General features: G+C 50.0%; 1 protein-coding gene and 1 long non-coding RNA gene across 2 annotated transcripts in view; one reads left to right on the top strand and one right to left on the bottom strand.

The window, feature by feature from the left end:
* Nucleotides 1-25331, bottom strand: part of Sdk2 (sidekick cell adhesion molecule 2) — a 285293-nt gene that overhangs the window by 25056 nt on the left and 234906 nt on the right. The window contains 9 exon segments of the mRNA XM_052759781.1: nt 1050-1187; nt 4298-4484; nt 16979-17094; nt 17234-17335; nt 19011-19067; nt 20565-20700; nt 22116-22186; nt 22695-22798; nt 24219-24420. Coding sequence (XP_052615741.1) covers nt 1050-1187; nt 4298-4484; nt 16979-17094; nt 17234-17335; nt 19011-19067; nt 20565-20700; nt 22116-22186; nt 22695-22798; nt 24219-24420 — 1113 coding nt within the window.
* On the top strand, nt 4491-14689 carry LOC128123409 (uncharacterized). Its single transcript, XR_008222662.1, has 2 exons — nt 4491-7051; nt 8936-14689. It is a non-coding gene; the product is annotated as an uncharacterized LOC128123409 (long non-coding RNA).

Genomic DNA, 25331 nt, shown 5'->3' with positions numbered 1-25331 from the left:
CTCTGCTCTGCAGGACAGGCTGCTGGCACCCAGGTGGTGGCAGAAAGACTGAGGGCCATTGTTCCCACCACTGACCCAGAACTGCCTGCATCCTGATGTTCCCAGGCTCCGCCCCTTGTTCTTGCCAGGCTCCAGTGCTGGGAGGAGGGAGGGGGTGAGAGTGAGGGGGAGGTGACCACAGAAGTGGTCACTTCCTGTCACCGGGGTGTCACTTCTAGGGCAGTCCCATCCCTATGCCTTGCTGTAAGCAGACCCAGGCATTGAGGAGCCTAGTCCCCTTCTCTCTTGTAAGTCCCTTGTTCTTTTAAGATAGCTGTGCAGAATAAATCAGTGACTTCTGGGGACTTCTGCTCAGCCCTGCCTCATTCCTACCAGCTGGCATTGGGCTATACTATGTGAGAAAGCTGGCAGGTACCGGATGCCAGCTGCCAGGGCTGTCAGTCTAACCGCCCTGAGAGCCCACGGTCTTGTTTGGGGACTGGGAAGGGCAGTGGTTGAGAGGGAACGGTCTGAAGACAGTGCAGATGTCCTGGGCTAGGACAGTCACTTGCAGAGCAGGGCTGAGTGACCGCTCACTCTCACACATCCTCTCGGGGGAAGCGCCCCAGGCTTTGACTAGATTTCTAAAGGGGTCCCTGACCCTCCAAAGGGGGTATGCTGAGAACTCGGATGTTTGGAAGGGGGCCAGGAGAGTATGAGAAGAACATCAGAGGACTTCTCTTCCGGGGTCCTGTCCCATCTTGGGGCAACTATATTTTGCCTGGATTCCCTCCCTCTTTTCCCAATTCAGTTTATGGAACAGGAAGACTGTGTTAGCCGTCCCCTACCCACACAGGAGGTGGCAGCCTTATGTTGCTGTTTTGACTTTACCCTCAGAGGCTTTTGTCTGGGAACCGCCCCTTTCCTGGGTCAAGCCTCAGCCTCCCCATTTATAAGGCGGGAAGACTCTCATCACATCTAACTGCCGAGTGGTGATCATGATGCAGTTTCAAGGCAAACCAGTCCTTGATAGGGGTTGAGTTCAGGCCGTGTGGGAGATCCCCACTCACCATCCACTGGGGTGCAGGGCTCATACACCAGCCTGTAGCCCTCCAGAGGCCCGTTGGGGAACTGTGGGGCTTCCCAGGACACATTCACTGAGGTCGTGGTCAGCTCGCTGAACTTGACGGAGCCTGGGGCGCTGGGGGCTGTGGAGAGACAGCCAAGGGTTTGTGTTTTTCCTCTTTCTGTGGAAGTTCAAAGCCTCAGGTTGGGCTCCAAGCAACTACCAGGAGAGTTTGGGTCTGTGCCCAGAAAAAAGAGAGAGTGAGGCTAGGCACCAAAAGAAGACGGGAAGGGTCACTTGAGGCCCCTGAACCCTCTCTCTTCCTCCCTTGACGTCATTAGCACTCAGTTGTTTAGCATCAGAGGCCCTGGCACTGGGAGAAAAGCCCTCCTTACAGATGGAGAAGCTGGACTCTCTCCTATGTGGCCCTGAGCCCTGGCGAGTAGCATGGGAGCAGCCACTGCATCCCCAAGGGTCACTGTGGGGCAAGACCATTTCCTGGCACCATGGGGTGTGTCTTTCAGCTCTCCTGCTAGAGAAAGTGGGGGTGTCTCTGCCTCTGAGTGGGTGCTAAACAAGATGTCAGAACTCCTCCGGAGGCATGCTCTTCCTTTCATCCCCGGGCTGCAAGGCTTGTCATAGAGACATCACGCTGTCAGGAGGAGCCAGGCCAAGGACAGTCAGATCCTCTGCAAGAGATGTTTTCTTGTACTGAGACCCCTGGGGGGTAACTCTGAAAACAGGAGATGGAAGATTCTGGTGTGTGGCAGTGGCGGGGGCGGGGAGGGGGGCGGACGAGGCGAGAGGCAAAGGGGCAAGACAGAAAGCATTTCCTCCCTCACAGCATCCAGAGGTGGTCGGGTGCATGGCCAGCTATTATTGTCCAGGGCTACCTCCCACCAAGCCAGAACTAATCTTGACAGCTTCCTGCTCCATCTCCCCTGCTGTCTTTGAAGGAGGGAGGTGAACTCAGGGCCCTTCCTGCCCTCCTCCCCCAACACACTTGGGGGTAGAAGGACGTGGGACAGGACATTCTGTCCTACTGCTACAGCGCCGGAAGCTTCTAGGCTCCCAGGGGCTCATATCCGACCAGTGACACTGATGGAGCATCGTCGTCGAGACAGGCAGGCAGACAGATGCAGGCTAGCACACCCAAGCTCAGCCTCTGGCTGACCCGGGAGAGCCAGTAGAGGGAAAGGCTCCCCTGGAGAGGATCCAGGTTAGGAACTGTCTTTGGTAGCTTGTTTTCTACAGCTCCTTAAGGGATGCATCAGGCCGGAAAAAGCTGCTTTCCGGTGGCTAGGGCAGAAGGCTGTCCTTTTGCCTTCTGTATCCATAGGCAATTGGTTCTAACAAAAATCTGAGGATGCCTGTTGTATATAAAATGGTGTCACTTTGGCATATAAGTGACATACTATCTTCTGTGTATCTCTCCCTTTTTGTGGTGTTGGCAATTAAAGCCAGGGCGTCTCTTAGGCTAGGCAAGTGCTATAACCACAGAGATATACTAGCCCTTTTCATATACTTTAACTTATCTCCAGGTTACTTATGAGTCTTGATACTATGCAATGTTGCTAAATAGTTGTTATTTGGTGTTGTCTGTACATGTTCAGTATAGACACATTTTTTTTTTTGTTTGCTTTTTAAGATGTTCTCACGTAGCTCAGGGAGGCCTTGAACTTGCTGTGTAGCTGGTGGCGATTCTGATCTGTAAAATCTCATTTTAAAGGTTTATTTTTTATTTTCATTTATGCGTATATGTGTCTGTGTGTATGTCACATGAGCACAGGGGCCCATAGAGGTCAGAAAAAGGCATAGGATCCCTGGATTGAGGCTATAAGGTGGTTGTGAGACACCCGATGTGGGCGCTGGAAACTGAACTTGGTCTCCTGGAGGAGCAGCCAGTGCTCTCAACTGCTGAGCCATCTCGCCAGCCCTGACTTTGAGCTCTTGATCCTCTGGCTTCACCTCTCAGTGCTCAGATTACAGGTCTGGGCCACCACGCCCAGGCAGAAGCAATTTTGGGAAATATTTTCCTTTCTTGGTTGGTTGAATCTGCAGATCCGGAACTCCTGGATTCGGAGGGCTGCCTATTCAACTCCACATTGCAAACAGACAAATAAAACCCCCTGACTCCCCTTGGCTGTCCTTGGTTCCAGCAGCTGTCCTTTGCCCTGTGACTTACCAGGGGAACCTGAGAAAAAAGCATGTTTTCTGGGGTGATGTTTGCCCATTGTGAAAAGAAGTGGCACTGATCTGCTCGCCCCTGGGACTTATGGGGGAACCAGTGTGACACTAACCAGAAGTGGTTTTGGACACCTCAGGACGAGAGCATCAGCACCCTCTCTCCTTCCTCCATCCTGTCTTATGTCTAGTCCCCATCTGGTCTCTCTGCCTCTCTCCTCTTTTCCCCCCAGTCTCTCAGCCCAGAAGGCAGAGCCAGTGTTTCCAAACAAAAAGATCTAATTCTCAACAGCTCAGACCCTCCCATGTCTTCCTATTACACCTAATACAAACCCCATCCTCCGGACCCTTAGAAACTCAACCCCACTTCCCTATCAGCACCCGGTTCTGTTCCTCTAATCCCCTCCAGCCCCCAAGCCTCTGCACCTGCTGGTCCCTCTCACAGGAACCTGGCTTCCTGCTCTGTCTCCAGGACTTCCCATGGCGGGTCTCCTCTCACTCACATCCCAGTTTGGACGCAGCCATCTTGGCCAGGCCTTTGTGGGCGGGCCTGTCCAGAGCTCCCCACCACACCGCTCCCCTCCATCACCCATCCTCAGCACCGTCTCAGCCAGCTCAGCTGTGCTTATTTATGATCCGCGGCCCTCACTAGGACGCAGACTTATTGTTGTTGTTTTTTCTCTTAGTGTTGCATCACCAGCGTGAAACAGAAGTGTGGGCTCATAGAGGATAATAAACATTGGTGGGATGAACAAAGGCAAGAAGACAAAAGGAAAGAGAAAGCCAGGAAGGGAGTGGGAGCCGAGGCTAGTCCCAAAGCTGAGACAAGGGGGGCAGAACAGGCGAGGTGAGATCTGAGGGCGTTCTCAAGGTTCGTGGTGAGAGGTTCTTTTTTTATTCTGGACTCATATCTAGAGGCTTCTTTGCAAGCTGGGTTCTCTCTCTGCAGGACATTTGGAAGTGGGGCCTGGGTACCAAACCCAGCTTTCTGACTGCACGAGACAGCTCTGATACAGGTGTGGTCCTCTCTTGTCCCCACAAACTGACCTCCCCAAGACGTCTCCCTACCTGCTTGCTGAGTCTGGCCTCGGGTGGGGGTGCTCCGTGGCCCATCTCCTGCAGCGTTGAAGGCTGCTACGCTGACCATGTAGGCTGTGTAGCCAGTCAGGTTCTTGAGTTTCACGCTGTTCTCTGCCAGGAAAAGTGTCTTCACCCTCTCCGTGAGGTTCCTCCGCTGGACTTCCCAGAAATAAATCTGTGGGAACCAATGATTGTGGGAGTGAGAGGGAAGAAGACATTAGGGTTCCCCTCTGCCTCTGCCCATCTCGGAGTTCAAAGGCACCTTTGCTTTCAACCAGGAAGTAGCTAAGAGCTATTTGAGAAAGGTTCCAGAACTTTCCTTTTGATAGCCAAAACCAATCCTCTGCTAGACTGTAAGCTCATACCCCGTGTATCTTGGTTCACTGTGGTTGGTACATGTCAACATTAGAACAGGAATCTGTCACTCATGAACCTGAGCTGGGGAGGTGAAAGCAAACAGGGCCTCTGCTCCATGTGTGGGGCACAAGTGCCTGGGAATGCCAGGGATTGGTGAGGAGCAGAGAGCCTCAGTCCTGACCCACCTGCCACATTAGCAGCTGTAGGCTGCTAAGATCTCTGATCATGTGCATGTGCTCTCTCTCTCTCTCTCTCTCTCTCTCTCTCTCTCTCTCTCTCTCTCTCTCACACACACACACACACACACACACACACACTACAGTTGTGTGGTGGATGGTGGTGAATGTGTACAATCCAATTCTGATACATGTGGATACGCCAGTTGGCAAAGTCTGATGCAGGGGAAGGCTGGACTAAGTTGGCATTTGGTTCATGGCCGAATTCTGATGGCACCATTTGCTAGCCATGTGACTTGGTCAGGCATGGTTTCTCTCAGCTCCAGAGGGGTTAAGGACACCCATTTTCCAGGGTGACTATGAGAGCTGCAGGCTGTAAGGACAGAAGAAGAGGGGCCAGCGCTTCCCTGGGGGGAATCGGTCAGCTTCTAAAGGTATTGCATGCTCCTGGAAGATTTTAGGCCCTCGATGCATCAGGAGCTCCCAATGGAGCCTCCAGGCATTCTGTAATCAGCATAGATTGGTGCCTTTAAATATACAGAGAAGATTCTCAAACTACATTACAAATGTTGAGTTGGGACCCTCCATAAAGCCTGGAGTCCCAAACCTTGCACAAGATTAGAAATCATTTGGTGCCACCTGCTGGCCAAAGAGGTTTCTGTATGCTATGGGCCTTTCATTTTCTCTATACTAATAAAAGTGAGAAAGAGCTAATAAAAGTGTCCACCCCCAGCATGTGCAAACGGCAGTTAGGACATATTGTTACGACGAAAGCCTTGCTTTTCTACAACCTTGCCTCTGTTTTGATTATTTTTATATGGGGAGTTGAGGTCTTCATTCATAAAATCACTCATCCACTCACTCATCCATTGACAGAACAGCAGCCACACAGCTTCTGCTGGAGTCAGAGTTTGGGAAGCTCAAGGCTAGCTTTATGGATCTTCACACTCCCTGAGCACCAACAGTTTGGTGAGCACACCCAGAGAACCGCTGGATTCTTCTAGCCAGAGAAGAGGAATAGACGGATTGCTGGGACCTCTGTGCTGAAATGCAGGGGGAGCCGGAACGGCAAAGGAGATTGAGGAGGGGTGGTGAGCAGTGTGAGGAGAAATGGGCAAGAAAATGCCGTGGCTCAACTTTCAAGGCACAGTGCTGCAGAGACAGGAAGGGTGAAGCCTGTGGCGGGTTGAAGAACAGGGCATATTTATCAGCAGTCTTAGCAGGGTGAGGTTTGGAGGGATGGTGAGGATGAGAACCTACTTGGAGTGAGGTTTGGAAAAGAGGATAGATGGCAGAAAGAGGGGGCAGTGAGTCTGGAAGACTGTCTTTGATTTCTTTCTCCCTCTGTGGAAGATTGAGCCCAAGCGTCATGTATACTGTGTCACGCCTGTGTATTACCAGGCACAGTGAACTGTTGTCAGGCACTTTACAGTTGGGCTACATCCCTCTCCTGTGGAAGATGGTCTGGAATTCTCCAGTCAATGGACCAAGAGAGGAAATAATGAGATGTGAGCAAAAACATGAGGTTACGAAAGGGCATTCAAAGAGGAAATAAGGGGCAGAAAAGAGGGCTCAGTGGTTAAGAGCACTTAGTCCTCTTGCAGAGGACCTAGGTTCGGTTCCCAGCACCCATCTAGTGGCTTACAACCTCCTATAACTCCTGTTTGGAAAGATTTGAAGCCCTCTTCTGGCTTCCTTGGGTTCCTGAATGCACGTGGTACACACAAACTCATGCAAACACATATACAAATAAAAATATAAAACTACTAAATAATGAACAAGAGAGGAAACAAATTTCACAATGCCTTTATGGCCTGCCTGTGACAGGCCCCAGAGGGAGACACACGGTGCTGCTGGGGAGACCATGAGCTTGGGCAGGGCAGTGTCAGGGTGTAGGACATACAGGAATAGGCGCCTGCTTGCTGCCAGTAGACCTTTGTTAGATGATGATACACAGTAAGAAGGGATAAGGGGGCTGAGTCTGGATCCTGGTCCCCAAGGTGACATGGTTGATTAGTAGTGTACCCAAAGTACTCTACTTCATGGGAAGTGGGTATATAGCAGGCTGTGGGCTCCAGGGGGCAGGAACCCCAGTCCATCTGGCTCCTTTGTGTCCCAGGTACCTAGAACCACACTGACACATGGTTGATGCTCAACAGACCTATGTCACACGAGGAAATGCCTGATCCAGACAGGGGCTGGGGTGGCGGTGAGTGACTCTGATCTCTATTTCTCATCTACTGGTTTTGATTCCTAGTTCATTTCCTTTTAAAAGACTTTTCTGAGGCATAGTTGACAAATTTTAATACAATTAAGATATATAGTTAATGTTCTTATTTATTATTGTTGTTTATAGTGCTAGGAACAGAAGCCAGGGCTTTGTGCATGCTAGGCAAGCATGCATCATTGTATCATTGTTACACCCCTAGCCCATTGTTTTTGGGGGCAGGGAATTCTGTAGCCCAGGATGCTCTTGAACTAACTTTCTTTCTTTCTTTCTTTCTTTCTTTCTTTCTTTCTTTCTTTCTTTCTTTCTTTCTTTCCTTCTTTCTTTTTTTTAAAAGATTTATTTATTATGTATACAGCATTCTGCCTGCATGTATGCCTGCATACCAGAAGAAGGCACCAGATCTCATTACAGATGGTTGTGAGCCACCATGTGGTTGCTGGGAATTGAACTCAGGACCTCTGGAAGAATAGCCAGTGCTCTTAACTGCTGAGCCATCTCTCCAGCCCTGTTCTTGAACTTTCTATGTGGCCTTGAGCCTCTGATCCTCCTGCCTCTACCTTCTAAGTGCTGGGATTATAGGTGTACACCCCCACACCTGTTTTATGCCTGCTGGGGGTTGAACCCTGGGAATCAAGCATGCTCTACCAGCTGAGCCAAACCCCTGCCCCCCAACGTTTTGATATCTCCAGACTCTGTGGAATATCTTTACACCAAGCTGACTGGCATCCATTGGCTCACACGATTACCTTTTTTTGCTACATAGTGAGAACCTTCAAGAGCGAGCTTCTCAGTGTACTTTAGGTACACACTACAGTTGTATTAGTCATGGCTAGAGTACTGCAGGTTAGACCCAAGAACTTACATGCCTGAAGCTCTTTTGGGTGGGGGTTGTTTTTGATTTTTTTTGAGATAGTCTCACTCTAACTCAGGAAGGCCTAGAACTTACTATGTAGTCCAGCCTGGCCTGGAACTTGTAGTGATCCTCTGCCTCAGCATTCTAAGGGCTGGGATTAAAGGTGTGCACCACCATGCTTTAATTAGACCTGAATGCTCATATCTTCTCATCTATCTATCTATCTATCTATCTATCTATCTATCTATCTATCTATCTAGACTCAGGGTCTCTCTATGTAGCTCTGGTTAGCTTTGAACTCACAGAGACCAGCCTGTCCCTGTCTCCTGAGTGCTGGGATTAAAGGTATGCACCACCATGCCTGGCTTAAAATGTTTATCCTTTGACCAGTATCTCTCCAGTCCCTCCCTACTGTGGCAAACACCTTTTAATGCGATAGATCCACGGGAGTCTGCTTAAGGAGTAGTAGGGAAATTTATTAGGGTAAATTGAGGAAATACACTCACAAATACAGAACAGAGTAGATAGCTGAACTCATCCTCTGATTTGACCAGGAGTGAATCCACCTGGATTTGATCACACCAGGAACCAGGCAGCAGGGAGAAGGGGCTCGTGACGCTTCTCCCTTTCCGTTTTTTGTTTTGTTTTGTTTTTTGTTTTTTTCGAGACAGAGTTTCTCTGTAGCCCTGGCTATCCTAGATCTTGCTCTGGAGACCAGGTTGGCCTTGAACTCACAGAGTTGGGATTAAAGGTGTGCGCCACCGGCCGCCCAGCCTCCCTTTCCTTTTAAGAAATCAAGTACAACAGCAAGAAGCACCGCCTCCTTCAGGCCCTATAGCCCAAGGTCATGGACAGAGCAAATACCACTACAACCTTCTACTTCTTGACTGCATGACTTGAACTATTCTATTTTGTTATTACCATCCCATGGACTCTGATGTATCAGTGTAGACCAGTTTTTCTGTGTTTAGCTTATTTCGCTTAACACGATGTCTTCTGGGTTCATATAGCTTTGTGGCAAGAAAACAAATGGACCTTTCTAAAAAGAAGACAAATAAACCGCTAGCAGGAACCTGGAAAGGTATCCGGCATTACTAACCACTGGGGACATGAGAGTCCATGCCACAATGACCAGCTGTGCACCATGACACACGCCTGCAATCTCAGCACTTGCATAGTAGAGGTAAGACAGTCAGAAGTTAAACGTCATTCTCAGCTATATGATGAGTTCAAGACCAGCCTGGGTTACATAAGACCCTGTCTCAAACAAAACAAATTGCAAGGGCCTGTCCTGTGGCACCAATTGTGGTGGCTCTTGTCAAAGTGTCAAAAGATAATCATCCCTATGGAGAGAAATTAGAAGCCTCCTGTGCCATTGCTGGGAATGTGAAATGGCATAGCTACTGTGTAAAACAGTCTGGAGTTCTTCAAAGAAAATTAAAAATAGAATTACCATATGATCCAGCAATCTCATTTCTGGGAATGTATCCAAGAGTATTAAAATCAGGATCTTGAAGAAGATATTTACACTCCTGTGTTCACTGCAGTAAGAGCCATAGTTAGCCAAGATGTAGGAAATCCAGGCACCCTATTATACACCTGTCACCCAGCACTTGAGAAGTAGCAGCTGAGGGTCGCAAGTTCAAGGTCACCCTCCAATATGTAGCTAGTTTGAAACTAGCCTGAGCTAACATAAGACCTTGTCTCAAAAACAAACAAAAGCCCCAAACCCCTTCTAAACATTTGTCAGTGGGTTAAGTGGACAAATGTGGTGCTTGTGTACACACACAATGGAATAGTATTTTGCTTTAAAAGTAGGGAAATCCTGCCACTTAGGGCAACACAAACCTACATTGTCCTCTTGTGAGTTTCACACCATCTCTAGACTGCTCAGAACACCTCACGCGAGGTCAAGGCTGTGTAAACAGTCATCACAGCACACTGTCTAGGGAATACCAACAGGGAAAATGTCTCCGTGTTCAGTTCAGGCCCAACACTTCCCTCCGATATCGATGATCCTCAGCAGGTTGAATCCACAGGCACAGAAGAGCCTGTGGGAATAGGCAGCTGGCTCCAGCTGTTTCCTATACTTGCCCTCTCCCTGCCCTTTCTCTCTCACTTCATTCCCAGTAGAGCATTGAGATGGGAAGCTGAAGGAACCAGGCGGGACTTTGCTACCTCCTATCATTGTGACACCTGTTGTGTCTCCCAGAGAAGGGAGGCAATGCTGTGGATGGACCCCAGGGCCTGGTGCATGGGGAGCAGCTGGTCTACCATTCACTCACATTCTTGGCCCTTTTTTGATACAGTCTCATGTAGCCCGGGATAGCCTTATACTAGCTATATGGTTGAGAAGGACTTTGAACTCTTCTTTTAAAAAAATAATTATTTTATTTTTATGTGCATTGGTGTTTTGCCTGCATGTATGTCTGAGTGAGGGTATTAGATCTTGCAGTTACAGACAGTTGTGAACTGCCATGTGGATGCTCGGAATTGAACCCGGGTCTTTGAAAGAGCAGTCAGTGCTCTTAACTGCTGAGCCATCTCTCCAGTCCGGACTTTGAACTTTTAATCTCCCTGCCTGCACGTTCAGAACACTGGGATTATGGATTTGTATCACCACAACCAATTTATAGCCCTTGTTTTTATTTTATTTTAAAATTTTAATTATGTGTGCATGTGTATGCGTGTGTGACTGTGCACATGAGTTCAGGTGCCTGTAAGGGTCAGAGGAAGAGGTGTCAGAGCTCCTGGTGCTGAAGTCAGATGCAGTTGTGGGTGTTGAGAAAAGCAGGAAATAACCTTAACCAACGAGCCACCTCCCCAACGTCATTCCTGCTATTTTGGAGTAAGAGTCTTGATAGGTAGCCCAAGTTGGCCTTGAATTCACAATTATCCTGCCTCAACTCCATTTTCCACTCCAGTACTTGATGATAGGTATGTACTGCCATGCCTGGCCCAGTGACTCTCTTTCCATCTTTCCATCCGTCTATCCATCCATCCATCCATCCATCCATCTACCAATTCATTTTTGAGACTATGTAGCATTGGCTGGCTTTGAACTTAAAATTTTCCTGTCTCAGCCCCTCTTGCCATCTGTACTTGGATTACAGGCATGGTGGTTCACTTTTTAATTAATTAATTGAAAATTGAGGCTCATCATGTAGCCCTGGATAGCCTAGAATTCACTATGTAGAGCAGGCTGGCCTCATACAGAGATCTGCCTGTCTCTGCCTCCTGAGCACTGGGATTAAAGGCGTGAGTCCCCATGGCTCTGCTGGCTCTCTTTAAGGCCACCCTGACTATGTTTTGTTTTGTTTTGTTTTTCTGCAGAGGACTAGCTTGCTGTGGGATGTTCTGTATGGCAAATGTGTTGCTGATTAGTCATTAAATAAAACACTGATTGGCCATTGGCTAGGCAGGAAGTGTAGGCAGGACAAGGAGGAGAATAAAGCTGGGAAGTGGAAGGCTGAGTCAGAGAGACGCTGCCAGCCACCACGATGAGAAACAGAATGTGAAGATACCGGTAAGCCACGAGCCATGTGGCAAGGTATAGATTAATGGAAATGGATTAATTTAAGCTGTAAGAACAGTTAGCAAGAAGCCTGCCATGGCCATACAGTTTGAAACCAATACAAGTCTCTGTGTTTACTTGGTTGGGTCTGAGGGGCTGTGGGACTGGCAGGTGATAGAGATTTGTCCTGACTGTGGGCCAGGCAGGAAAACTTAAGCTACAAATGGCGTCCAACGTGGTGGCAAGAGTTTCCACCTAAAAACTGAGAAAAAGGATTCTAAAACGGAGCTAAAAACAGTTCCTAATTGTCTCTCTCAAATGAGTGGCAGCTGCTGGTTTGAGCTACTGGTGGGTTCCTTGCATGCGAGCTCAACCTGCCATATGGCGGGAGTGGGGCCTTTGCAAGTGGCACTTTGAGCTGCGTGGTGGATTTAGCCTTTGCTGGTGCAGAGCAAAAGGGGAGGTTTCTGGACTACACGCTGTTTGGATAAAAGCATAGACCCACATAGCTCCCAGAGCTGGTGGTAAACGTAGCCATGTTGGGAAGCTGAGGTGGGCGGAGCCAGCAGCCACAGCTGCTGCAGTTTAAGGCAATAGATTCACAATAAGACAGATTCAGATGTAATAGTTTAAAGTGTGTGTAAAATATATATAGGCTTGAAAGAGACAAAAAATGTGATATATAAAGTTATATAAACAAATACATAGTTTTAAAAATAAAGTCTTTAAAGAGACAGTAATATTAATATAAAAAATAAGCCACGTAAAGATGAGTATTACACAGAGAATCTGGATTGTGTTGTCTTTGGGACTTTTAACTGCAGAAAAACATTTGATTGTAAAAGCTGTTGAGTTATGTCAAAATGTATACTTTAAAGGTACCTTGACTTCAAAATTTGGATGTAAGGATATGTTGCTTTGGAAAAGAGTCTCTTTTGTTTCCACAGAAAACAAGAGGCTATGGATTTGTTCCAGAGTAAGATACATCAGGTTTGACCAGCCAAGACCCCCTGAAAGGTCTCCGATGACACCATGGCCCAGATGATCCAACATCCAGAATGGTTTGAAGGCAACTGGCTCAGACGATACACCCTCATGGACTATTCCATAATCCTAAAATTTTCTTTGTTTCCCCATAAGATACAGCGTCCCCCTCCAGCAGGAAGTAGTAAGAGAAGCTACGCCCAAATTCCCAAATTATATGTAATTTTACTTTGTTAAGGTTAAAACCTTCCTTTTTGAAAAAAAAAAAAAAAGGGAAGTGCTGTGGGATGTTCTGTATGGCAAATGTGTTGCTGATTAGTCATTAAATAAAACACTGATTGGCCATTGGCTAGGCAGGAAGTGTAGGCGGGACAAGGAGGAGAATAAAGCTGGGAAGTGGAAGGCTGAGTCAGAGAGACGCTGCCAGCCACCACGATGAGAAACAGAATGTGAAGATACCGGTAAGCCACGAGCCATGTGGCAAGGTATAGATTAATGGAAATGGATTAATTTAAGCTGTAAGAACAGTTAGCAAGAAGCCTGCCACGGCCATACAGTTTGTAACCAGTATAAGTCTCTGTGTTTACTTGGTCGGGTCTGAGCGACTGTGGGACTGGCAGGTGATAGAGATTTGTCCTGACTGTGGGCCAGGCAGGAAAACTCTAGCTACACTAGCTGATCAAGGCTTTAGGGTTTGCAGACCTCTTGGCCTCTGTTGCAACTATTCAGATCTGTTCAGAGCCCTCTTGTGCAAAAGTAGCCATGGCAACTTATAAACATACAGGCATGGCTATATCCCAACAAAACATTATTTATACAAAGACAGTGGGCTAGATTTGGCCTATAGGCTATAGTTGGCCAATCCTGTTAAATTGAATTATCTGGCCTAGTTCCAGCATTTCTCTCTCTCTCTTCCTCTGCTCCCCACCCCCACCCCCGGATATGTTATCTCACATAACCCAGGCTGGCCTCAAACTCACTATGTAGCCAAAGATGATCTAGAACTTCTGATCCTCTTGTCTTTGCCGCCTAGTGCTAGCATTCCAGTGTGCACCATCCCGTCTGGTTTATGGAATCTGCAGACTGAACCCAGGGCTTTGGGTCCAATTTAGCTACATCCCCAGTCCCGCTCCGACATCTTAGATAGAGCTAATCAAGATTCACAAACCAGGGCTGGAGAGGTAGCTCAGAGGTTAAGAGCACTGACTGCTCTTCTAGAGGTTCTGAGTTTAATTCCCAGCAACCACATGATGGCTCACAACCATCTATAATGGGATCTGATGCCCTCTTCTGGTGTGCAGGCACATATGCAGATAGAACACTGCATGTACAAAAAAATATATATATATTTTTTAAAAAGATCCACAAATCAGCTGGGCTCTAATTCTCTCTTAGCACCCCCCAAAAAACTGCTCCCTGGGCTTCACTTGCTGTCTTTCAATAGAGCTGACAATCCACCTTTCCTCCCCACAGAAGCAGTTCAATACGAGTTGAAAATCTGCATTTCCTCCCCACAGAAGCACTTTCTCCCTTGAGCTCTGAGTCATCTCTCATGCTTTTCCCTCAGGGCTCAGGTTTGGGTCTTTGGTTTCTCATTTGCATGTGTTCAGGCACTTTCACTCCAGCACCTTCTATGTGCTGAGCACTCCCCAGTGCACACTTCTGGTGTGGAGCCTTTCTCTTAAGCCCCCCTTGTAGCTACAGCTTCATAGTCTCCTTTGGTGGCTAGCAGATGTTCTGAAATGGACACATAGGAAGCCAGACTCCGGGTCCCTCCAGCTTCCTCCTTTTCCTTCCCTGTGACTGAGGGTCCATCTTCCTCATGCTCCCTGGCTATGGGAGCTGTCCATTGTGGTGATATATTGTGTACCCTAATAAACTTGCCTGAGGATCAGAGGACAGAGCCAGGCACTAGATTAGACATAGAGGTCAGGCAGTGGTGGCACACACCTTTAATCCTATTACTCGGGAGGCAGAGATCCAGAGTTCAAAGCCACAGTGGGCTATATGAGATTGATCCAGTATAGGAGAGAAAAAGTCAGGCAGTGGTGGCACACACTTTTAATCTCAGCACTTGAGATCTCATGCCGTTGCTTAGGAAGCATACATGCCTTTAATCCCAGGAAGTAATATGACAGGGCAGAGAAAGGTATATAAGGCGTGAGGAAACAGGAACTCACTCACTCTCTTTAGGCTGAGGATTTTGTAGATGTAAGAACTAGTGGCTGGCTGTTCTGCTTCTCTGATCTTTCAGCTTTCACCCTGATATATGGCTCTGGGTTTTTATTTATTTATTTATTTATTTATTTATTTATTTATTTATTTATTTATTTATTTATTTATTTATTATGTATACAGTGTTCTGCCTACATGCATGCTTGCAGGCCAGAAGAGGGCACCAGATCTCATTACAGATGGTTGTGAGCCACCATGTGGTTGCTGGGAATTGAACTCAGGACCTCTGCAAGAACAGCCAGTGCTCTTAACCGCTAAGCCATCTCTCCAGCCCCGGCTCTGGGTTTTTTATTAAAAGACCATTTAAGATTTGAACAGCAGTCCATGTTTCCTCTTCTTCCCTCATGCCATAGTCATCTGTTAGAATCTACCAGTGCTACCCCCTCCCCCTCTTCTTCCTCCAGGGACTCATATAGCCTAGGCTGGCCTTGAACTTGCTATGTAGCAACGGATGGTATTGAACTTCTGATGTTTCTGCCTCTACCTCCTGAGTGCTGGGGTTACAGGTGTTACAGGTGTTACACACAGGTGTTACAGGGGTTACATACAGATGTTACAGGTGTGCACTTTCACAGCTGGATATATGGTGCTGGGGATAGAGTCCAGGATTTCACACATGCTAGGTAAGCATTCTGCCAGTTGAGCCCCACCTACAGCCTGGATGCTGATGTGAACACATCAGGCCCAACTGATGGGTGCTGATGCCACAGCACTGATTAGCTTACATCCAGGGCATAACAATTCCATCCCTGCAGGATGGCCTGTATTTTCTGGAAACTGCAGACATCCGCTGTGTTCTATATGGCACCTGGGCACCCACACATTTCCTGGATCTGTATGCTAATTCACAACTTCTAAACCTCAACAGTCTAGTGACTGCCACACTGTGGCTGGCTCCACCTGGCGCCTCTTTTCTCTCCAGAGCCATATGCTATGGGTGCAATATTTGGTTTCCCAGCTGGCATTCCTGGGCAAAGCCTTGAGGGGGTATTACCCATCTTCAGAGCTTCCTTGGCATGATGCCTCCCTCCCTCTTCTTTCTCCTCCTCCTCCACCCTGGATGGAAAAGCTTCCTATACTGGATTCTGCCTTACACCAGGGTGGCCTGTCTCCATAGACTGTGTGACAGAGAAAGTGCTTCACCTTGGCACATACTTGTTGTCACTCATGGGTTGACAGGCTGGGCCAGGGAAACCACTGGGTCCTGTGGTTTGCATACCCAGTGTCCCCAGGGCCATTGCATGGGGTCCATTTTCTGAAATACCATCCAAATATCAGGAATCAGTCTCCCCCAAATGCTGGCTAGGGAGGCACGCTTCCATCACAGCCAAGGACTGCATGCGCCAACAAGGGAGGTCGGTTAGCTCTTCATTCTTCTAAATTCTGCCTCCTCCTGGACCCCGGCTGCATCCTCCCCACACTGCCTCCTCACGGGACCAGGTTGTATTTTCTGCTTCCTGGCAAGGTTGAGATGGGCATCTGGATTCTGACACCTGCTAGTTTGTGACCTCTCCAGACTACATCAAGCTGGGCTACAGTTTCCTCGTCCATATAAAATGGACATTAATGGCCACAATGTAGCAGCTTCCCAGGCCTTCAGCAAGCTGCAAGAGTTTAGAGGGCGCTGCAAAATGAACCCCACCATAACACAGCATCCTGAATCAGAGATGACCTTTGAGCAGATTTTCAAATACTGCCAGCAGTGCTTTGCAAATTGATCATCTAATCACTAACTGGGCCTAAGAAGCCACAGGTTTTTTTTTTGTTGTTTTGTTTTTTTGTTTTTTTGTTTTTTTGTTTTTTTTTTTGAGACAGAGTCTCATGTAGCATAGGCTGGCCTCAAACTTGCTATAAAGTCCAGGTTGACCTTGAACTCCAATCCTTCTCTGTCTACCTCCTGAGGGCTGGGGTTGCATAAACCACCACATCCGGTTTACGCAGGGCTATGGATTGAAGGTGGGGCTTTGTGCATTCGAAGCAAGCACTCTACTAACTAAGCTACATCCCCAGCCCCTGCTCCTCAGAAATCTGAAGTGACTGTGGGGCTGGAGGTGGTGGAGTTGGGCATTGTGTGCCTTAGAGCAGAATAAGCCGAGGTGTGGTCTGAGTTCTTTGGATCAAGCTCAGCCTGCCTCAGAACGTAAATATTCTACAACTCTACAGTATTTCTGTCAGCTGTGCAAGGCCACAGGTGTGCAGTGGAGCCTGAGGGCGAACACCTGGCTGTGAGCAGGAAGGGCTTGGGACTTCCTCCTGCTCACCCAGCCCTCCCCACCCCTTTGGCCCTCTGCACCCCATTCCTCTGCCAGATCACCCATACCTTGTATCCTTGGATGTCTCCATTCTGGCTGTCCAGTGGGGGTGGCTCCCAGGTCACATCTAGCTGTGTGGCTGTGGCACTGTGGATGGCTACGTTCTGTGGTGCTGCCGTGGGCACTGGAGGGCATGAAGGTTGGTGAGTGAGTATTTAAGGGTGTAGGCTAGGAAGAAGAGGTGGCTTAGGGTGGGCCGGTGGTGGGGGAGGGGAGGGGAGGGACCCTGGATGAGTACCTGGGACTCATGAGGGCATACTCACCTGCCTCCCCAACAAAGACCTCTTGTGGTGGGCTCAAGGGTCCCTCACCCACGGCATTGTACACACTCATCCGGATCTCATAACGCTTGTGCTTGCTCAGATCTACGGGCAAGAGTTGGGGGTCAGGGACACAGAGGTCACAGAGCCCATGGAAGGAGTTCTCCACGGAGGCTGGAGCTACAGGGAAGGGAGGAGGAATATCTGCCATCTAGTGCCCCATGTGACATGGAGGGAGGAAGTGGGTAAGAGTCAATGTACCTTAGATGCTTGGGCTGTACCCTGCCAACAGAATTCGTGACATAAAGCTCTAGGGTCATAAAGACAATTGAATCTCCAAGTGAATCGTGTTGAGACTGAGGAAGGCCTTATTAACAGTGCTGGCCTCCCTGGACCTTCCCACGATGGCAGATGTAAACCATTTCATCCATGTCCCTGCTGTGTCCACATCTATTCCCATTCACTAGCTCCTTTTTTCCCCCCTACTCGTTTGGGGCCAGGGAGTGAATCCAGGGTCTCTCCAAGGCTGAGCACAAGCTTTACCACTGAGTTGTACTCGACTGCCCCCACCCCCACTGGCTCAGTCCTAGAGGGAAGTGCTTATGGACTGTGAATTCTGGGTCAAGAAATTCCAAGAGTTAGTCAAGTTTGAAGTGCTTGGGGGTGGGGTGGAGAGTGGGGAGGCGGGTGCCTGGTGAACCCAAGAATTCTGCTGCAAGAATCTGGGCTCTGTCATCCTGGATGGGAGACGTGATCCCTTTTCCTGGTGGCCAGTATGTCCTCCCATCCTCTGTCCTCTGCTGTCCCTGTCTCCCTCCCACTCTTGTCCCCCAGGGTGGCAGTTCTGTCATGGAGTAGGCTCATGCTGAGGAGAGAAGGGCAGTCTAGACTCTGAGGTTGGTTTTTCCTGATCAGAAGCCCATGTGTGTGTGTGTGTGTGTGTGTGTGTGTGTGTGTGTGTGTGTGTAGAACCTGCTGAGGCTTTGGAAACAGAGAAGAGGCAGAGATGACTCACACACGTACAGGAGCTTCAGACAGGGCTAGAGAGACAGCGAGGGCCAACATGTCTTACCCGGGTCAAGTCAGGTAACAGCAATGGACGCCCGCCTACCTGCCCTGTAGTGCGCTTTATCTCCTAGTGTTGACCTGCTGCCCCCTCCTCCACTCAAGTCTATACTTTACTACTCAGCACGTATAGGGTAGGCTCGGAGGAGTCTCTTCCAGAACACGGCCTGCTTTCCATGCTTACACATATGTGTTATAGGTGGTCCTAGTGTTCAAGCACACTGAATTCAAGTGGGCATGCTGGCTAGACACAGATAGAATCATCTGGGAAGAGGGAACCTCATTTCAGAAAATGCCTCCATCAGATTGGCCTGTAGATAACTCTGTGGGGCCATTTCCTGATCAATGGTTAATTTGGGAGGGACCAGCTCACTGTGGGTGGTGCCACCCCTGGGCAGGTGGTCCTGGGTGGTATAAGAAAGCAGGCTGAGCAAGCCATGGAGAGCAAGCCAGGAACATTCCTCCATGGCTTCTGCTTCAGTTCCTGCCTTGAGTTCCTGCGTGGCTTCCCTTGGTGATGGACTATGATTGGGTAAGTCAAACAAACCCTTTCTGCCTCAAGTTGCTTTTTGTCACCGTCTTTATCACAGCAACAGAAAGCAACCCAGGACAGCGGGGACCTAGTTGGCCTGGGTCTAGGTGTTCATGAGGGCCCCCTCCCCAGCCCATCCCAGGAGGCCTGGGCCACGATGAACCACCATGCAAGGGGACTTACTGTCCAGCTCGTACTGCGTGAGGCTGGGCCGGGTCAGGTTCCGCATGGAGTACAAGGCTGGGGGGCAGGAGGTGAGAGGCCAGGGAGACAGCAGACAGAGGTTAGTGTACACAGGCATCCCACCCACTGGGAACCAACCAGGCCTGGGATGGGATGACAAGGTTGGCAACGGAGCAGGCAGGGGGACTGCTTCCATTTCCTGGTGCTGAGTCAGGGGTCCAAGATGGGAATTGGGGAGAGGGTGATCCTAAAACATTGTCGTTCCTGTCTTGATCTACACTGACCATGGGGGAAGTCCCTAGAGCCTCCCAACCCTGGGGACAGTTCTGGGGGACCCTCTCATCCCACTGGCTCCCAGGTTTCACTTTGGAGCTCTCGGCAAACTGTGGTGAAATACTGGCATCGTCAATTTTCTCATATGAACCAGAAACAATTTTATTGTCAAGAAATATGAGTGAATTAGACGCAGGCCATATAAAATCACAGCCATAGGCAGACATTGGCCAAAATAAATAAATAAAGATAAGGAAAGAACAGGAGCTGTTGGATTGGGTATTTCTATGGATTTCTTTTAATATCTTCTCACTCCATGTTCAATCATTTTGTTGTCTGTAAACATCCCTGGAAGCTACGGCTCCATAAGTTGAGGAGATATGGGACGTAGTGCCAGAGCCCACAGGGACCTAGGCTGCCTGACTTCCCTTGTGGTGAACAGTGTGGGCCCCGCTCCTCATCCTCTATACGATCTCCTCTTTCCTGCTTGCCTGCCTCTCCTCTCCTCGAACAGACGTGGAGCCCTGTGGAACCCATGTCCATGGCACACCTAGCCTGCCTCCCTGGCTCAGCCTCGTGCTCTTTCACTCTGTTAACACAACAGCCTCCTTGACTCTGTTCCCCCCATACCTCCTACAGTCAGGCCATCGCCTCCATGCCCCCTGTGTGTCCTCCAAACCCAACATTCACGCACACCCTTCTCTTGCTCATGACTTTCCCAACGTCCTCTCTTTTCTCTCCTTCTCCTATACTTGAAGGCTGGCTTCTTTGGCCCTAGGGCTGGGTGTTGACTTTCGGAGGAATAGGTGGGGGTCTTGACTATTGTCCTTGGTGGGGGTCTAGATCTCCAGGCTGATGGTCTTTCTAAGCTGGTGGCTCCTCCCTCCACACAGTTGCCTGCCTAACCTGGGATCATCCTTCCATGTCAAGAGAGTCCTTTGGAATTCTTTTGGAACACTCTCCCATACTGTCATGCCCATGGCCCTTGACATCTGTTTCAGGGTTTAAGTACTGAATGCCTGATTCTTCTTCCATCAGACTGATCTGAGAGGTCAGGGACCCTTGTCTGCTTAACCACTGGTGTGTGCCCATAGTGCCTTGGAATATGCAGAAGGTGCTCAATAAATGCTTAGCAAGTGAGTGAATGGGGTAAGGGGATGAACACAAAGGAGAGGGAGGCAGGGTTGCAGGTTAGCAGACTCAAGGAAACTGGGAGCTTCAGAGCAGGGAGGTGAGCATGCCTACCCCTCCCCTCCCTAAGACCCTATGGTGACTACTTACAGGTGAGCTCAGCCCACTTGGCCCCAGGGTTGTTGATGCCTCGAAGAGTGAAGCCCCTCAGCCCTTCATAGAGCAGCTCCCGGTACCGGATCCGAAAGCCCAAGAGGATGCCATTGATCTTGTCCTCAGCTGGAGGCTACGGGGATGAGGGTCAAACATGGGGAGGGCCCTTGACTGTTTATCCCACTCCACCTTCTCTGCCCACCACATCTCCTGCAACCACAGAGCAAGGACTATCTCAACCAGAAAAAGAAACTGGGATGGCTTGGGGGCATTTTCAGAGAGGTTGTTACATTCCCTTTGAGGTGGGGAAGGGCAGGAATCACCATGCAAGCCCCCTTTAGCAGAGCAGGAAACACACTCAGAGACATGAAGGTACGGGCCATGGTCACACAGCGGCGAGAAGACCGGAAGACACACCTCGGCAGTCACCAGCCATTGCTTGTCCGGGAACTCTGTGACTCACTTCTGGCCTCCCTGGGGCTGTTGCTCTGACGAGCACCCAGCCAGCACTTCCTGGTGTTTCCCAGGAACTGAGCCCTCTGCCTACACTACAGCCTGTGCAAGGATGAGCACTCCCGTGTGCACGGCCCTTCTTTCCTCTTTTGCTTTCTGCTCCCGTCCTCGGCTGAGCTGGAGAACAGGCTTTCTGCCAAGTGGAAACTATTTTCTTTATGATACCTCCTTTAAGAAATCTGTTGAAATGGTTCAGGCTTTTTATTAGCTTCTTAATTGCTTCCCTGGCTGCCATGGGCATCACCTGGCCCTTTTGTCAGGGTATCCCATCTGCTCCAGCCTCCTGTGGCTCATGTATGGCTGCCAGGTCCACTTAGGGGGTGTCCCCTCTAGAATCCCAGGCTTCAGTTGTACAAGGATTGCTGCTGGGGCCAGTTCCTCAGATCCCAAGAAGTAGGGACAGGAGCTAGCCTTTTTTTGGGGGGGAGGGTCTTCTGTGGGTGACCTACTGAGCCCAAGGCTAGACTTCAGAGAATGCATGGGCAGCCTGATCGCTGAGGTTGCCTCTGGACCTGGTAGAACCAATAGTGCAAACCAAGGAGCAGGCAGCTGAGAGAGACTGCCTAGACAAGGGGACACCACTCATGATGAGGTCACAGGTCTCTGTCTGGAAGCCTGTCACTGACCTCTGTGTCTGGGCTTTGTGGAGCCTTGCCGGGGAGGCGGGGAGGTCCTCATAGCCTCCAGGTGCTTTTCCGTACACAGGTTCAGCAGACCTGGGGTCATGAAACTAACCCTGTCACTTGAGCTGTGTGATCTTGGGCCACACAAAGCCCCCCCCCCCCCCCCCCCCCAGTCTGTGTTCATCTGCTTGGTATGTGTATCCAGAGGTGGGGTGTGTGCATGTGTGGACACACGTGTATCTAGTGCTCTGTGATGTGCACATGCCTAGATCTCTCATGTCTTCCTCTGTGCTCTGGGGGGTATACAACAGAGGCAAAGGCAGCTCTGGTGGGGACTGGTGGAGTTTTTGGTCTCAGTCGAGAGCTTATTCGAGTCCTTGGAAATGAACCCGCCCTGTCCACGTAGCCGTACCTGCCATCGGATTAGCACAGAGGTGGTGGTGTGGGGTGTCACCGACAGGATGGTGGGTGCCTCATCTGGGGCTGTGGAGAGAGGCAGAACAGTAGACTCTGGGGGTTGGGAAAGTCAGTCCCACCCAGGAACACACAGGGACCCGATTCTGCAGACACTGATGGCTAGGTAGGTCCTGCGTAAGTTCCCCGGACACCTACCACTTTCCTCAGAGCAAACAGCCAGGGTGAACTGGGGGCCTGACCTTAGCCTAACCCAGAGTCTTGGAACCCCTCAAAGCCATAGACCTTAGGTTGCTGTTAGATGCAGGGTGGAGGTGGGCATCCACTCCCACTTCCTGCTAGTTGGGGGAACATCAGAGAATTGCACTCAATTTCAGGCTAAGTTTGGGACCCTGAGCCCTAGGCAAAATCCCTTTTGTTCCAAACCTCTAGGCATTCTGGCCTGGAGGCAGACAGGCAGAGCAGGGCTAGTGAGCCCTCTCTCACCCTCAGAGGCCCCTCCCACGGAAGGACACTTCCTGTCCAGGAAGCAACCAGGGTCAAGAGCCAGAGGCCCAAGCAGGGAGGTGGCACTGACCGGCCTGCAGGGTGGTCAGCGACTCTGACTCCTCACTGAACTCGCTGTCCCCGATGTCATTGGTCGCTTTCACTCGGAACTTGTAGGATGTGAAGGGCTTGAGTCTGTGGAGGGAATTGGGGGCCAATAACCAAGGTGTCAACTAAGATTTGAGCATGAACGACCCCCCCCCCCCCGCCCCGTGTTAAAGATTTGTTTCCCACTGGTATGGTTGTCTTTTGAGAAGTGGAAACTTCCAGGAAGTGGGGCCTTGGTAGAGGAAGTGCATCACTGGGGACAGAGCCTCAGAGGGTATATCTTATGTCCTGTGTCCTGGTCACCATGGGCTTCTGTCACATGCTCCTTTCACTGTGCCCAAAGTGACAGACCCAGCTGGCTTCAGGCTGAAACCTCTAAGGCTGTGTCCCCAAACAAGCCTTCCCCCTCAAGTTGCTTCCTCCAGGAGTCCGTCACAGTGACGACAAGTCTGACACAGTGTCCCTCAAGACCGGTCCCCACACACTTCCACGGTGGGGTCCCATCTATCCCTGCTGGAAGAGGGGCGTCAGGGGAGAAAGGGGGCCATGGGTGCTGACACACCACGCAGATGGAAACATGAAGGCCAGGGAAGGAGACACACTGGGACAGGCCCACTGAAATGCTGAGTGCCCAGCACCGTCCCTGCTTAGGCTGTCTCTCATTGTAATGATAAGCCACACATCTCCAGGCTCATGTTTACCCAGGCTTTGGTGGCCATGAAAACATTCACGCTGGGCAGTTTGAATAAAGCCACCAGCCCACGCCTTTAATCCCAGCATTCGGGAGGCAGAGGCAGGGGGATATCTGTGAGTTCGAGGCCAGCCTGATCTACAGAGTGAGTTCCAGGACAGCCAAGGCTACACATAGAGAAACCTTGTCTCGAAAACAAAACCAAAACCAAAAACATTCACACCTCCCTCTCCCCACAATCGCATGCATGGTCCCCTGCAAGCTGTACTTCCTTTCCTAAAGATAGGAATTTTTTGGGGGGTGGGGTGGGGGTGGAATTCCCCAGAGAGAAAGCGAGTTGTCTCTATGAGCCTCATTTTCTTCCTAATAAACATCTTTCTTCTTGATTTACAGGGCTTGGGGAGCGGGGAGGAAAGGCTTGCTCAAGTTCCAGGTCACGTTGACTGGAATACAAAAAATATAACCACTGGGGATTAGATTGAGGCCAGAGTTTTGGAGAGGAGCTTCGTACCCCTATTAGAGATAGGAGGAGGACACGGGCTGTCGGGAGAATCGCTAATGAAGGATGGCAGCGCTTCGCTAAGGGGGCCTGGCAGGCTCCACAGATAATTAAGAGGTACCCTTAATGGGCTTCCCAGGGAGGAGGAGAGAGCTGGAAGGGGTGAGTGTGCCTGCTGGGGTGAGTGAAGGAAGGCTTGGGTGACCAGCTGAAGATGCTCTCAGAAACCGCCCCCTCCATCCTGCAAGGCTCGATCACTCGAGGTACTGTCTCCAGTAGAGAAGTGGGCAGAGGAGTGGGTGAGGACCCCACCTTACCTGTCCACAGTGAAGGCAGAGGCATTGTGGCTCACAGAGGCCGAGTGCAGCGCCCACCTGCCGCTGGGCAGTTCACGCGTCTGGATGGTGTAGTAGCGTACTGGGGAGAGCCCATCGCTGCCTGGCTCCCAGGACAGCAACACGCTGCGAGCCTTCACATCTTCCTGCTGTACCACAGGCTTGCTAGGGGGCTGCGGGCGGTCTGGGAGGCAGGGCAGGGAACAGGTGAGACAGTGTAGCCTGAGCAGGGTGGTAGTGCCTTTTCTCAAGGGCAGGGAGAAGGTGTCCTGAACTTGAGACAGACACCTCTTCTCTCTCTCACTTCCACGTTCGTGAGCCTTGCATGGTTTCTGCCAGCAGTCAACACATGAGTCCTCAGGTGAGACCTGCCCTCAGTTTCCAGAGCCCTGGGTGCCTGGAAAGTCATGCCGCTCATGACAGCCCCTGACGGAGGAGTTGACACATTTGCTTCTGCTAGTGACAGAGATGGGACCTGCATTGTGCCTGACTGAGTGGGAGTGAGCCATGCTTCCCTGTGGGAATTCATTCCCATCATCCCCCTGCTCCACTTCCCTCTTTCATTAGCTATTTTCCTACCCCAGATGGCAGGCTTCCAAGCCTCAGTGTTCTTGGCCTTGGCCTTGACACTTCCTGGTGGTGGGGCTGCTTTGTGACTGCAGGACACTTTGTGGAGCCCCTCCCCTCAACCTGCTTAATGCCAGGAGCATCTTCCTCCAAGTAGGGTAACCCAGAGGTATACAGATGTTACCCCACATACCCTAAGTGCAAAGAAGTCCTTGGAGGAAATCCACTGTCTTACTGTTTTTTTTCCCCCCCTTGGGAACATTTTCTAACAGATCACTTTTAACCATTTGGGGACTCAGGCTTATATCTAGGGAATTCACTCTCAGTCAAGGGGCCTGCTCAGGGCAGTAAGGTAGTGGGCAGTAAGGTAGTGGCAGCCTAGACTCCAGGCTCTAGCCCAGTGGGACAAGGCTAGAAGGAGATTGGGTGGGGGTGGGGGGTGGTCATCAACCACCTCTTTAGTATTATTCATTTTTATTTATTTATTTTTGACAGTGTCCCATGTATCCTAGGTGGGCCTCAAACTTG

This window comes from Peromyscus californicus, unplaced genomic scaffold (genome assembly GCF_007827085.1).
Source record: "Peromyscus californicus insignis strain IS unplaced genomic scaffold, ASM782708v3 Scaffold_3__1_contigs__length_106647218, whole genome shotgun sequence".
NCBI classification, from domain to species: domain Eukaryota; kingdom Metazoa; phylum Chordata; class Mammalia; order Rodentia; family Cricetidae; genus Peromyscus; species Peromyscus californicus.
The sequence above is the reverse complement of the archived record's forward strand: the minus strand, read 5'-3'. Positions and strand labels throughout refer to the sequence as shown.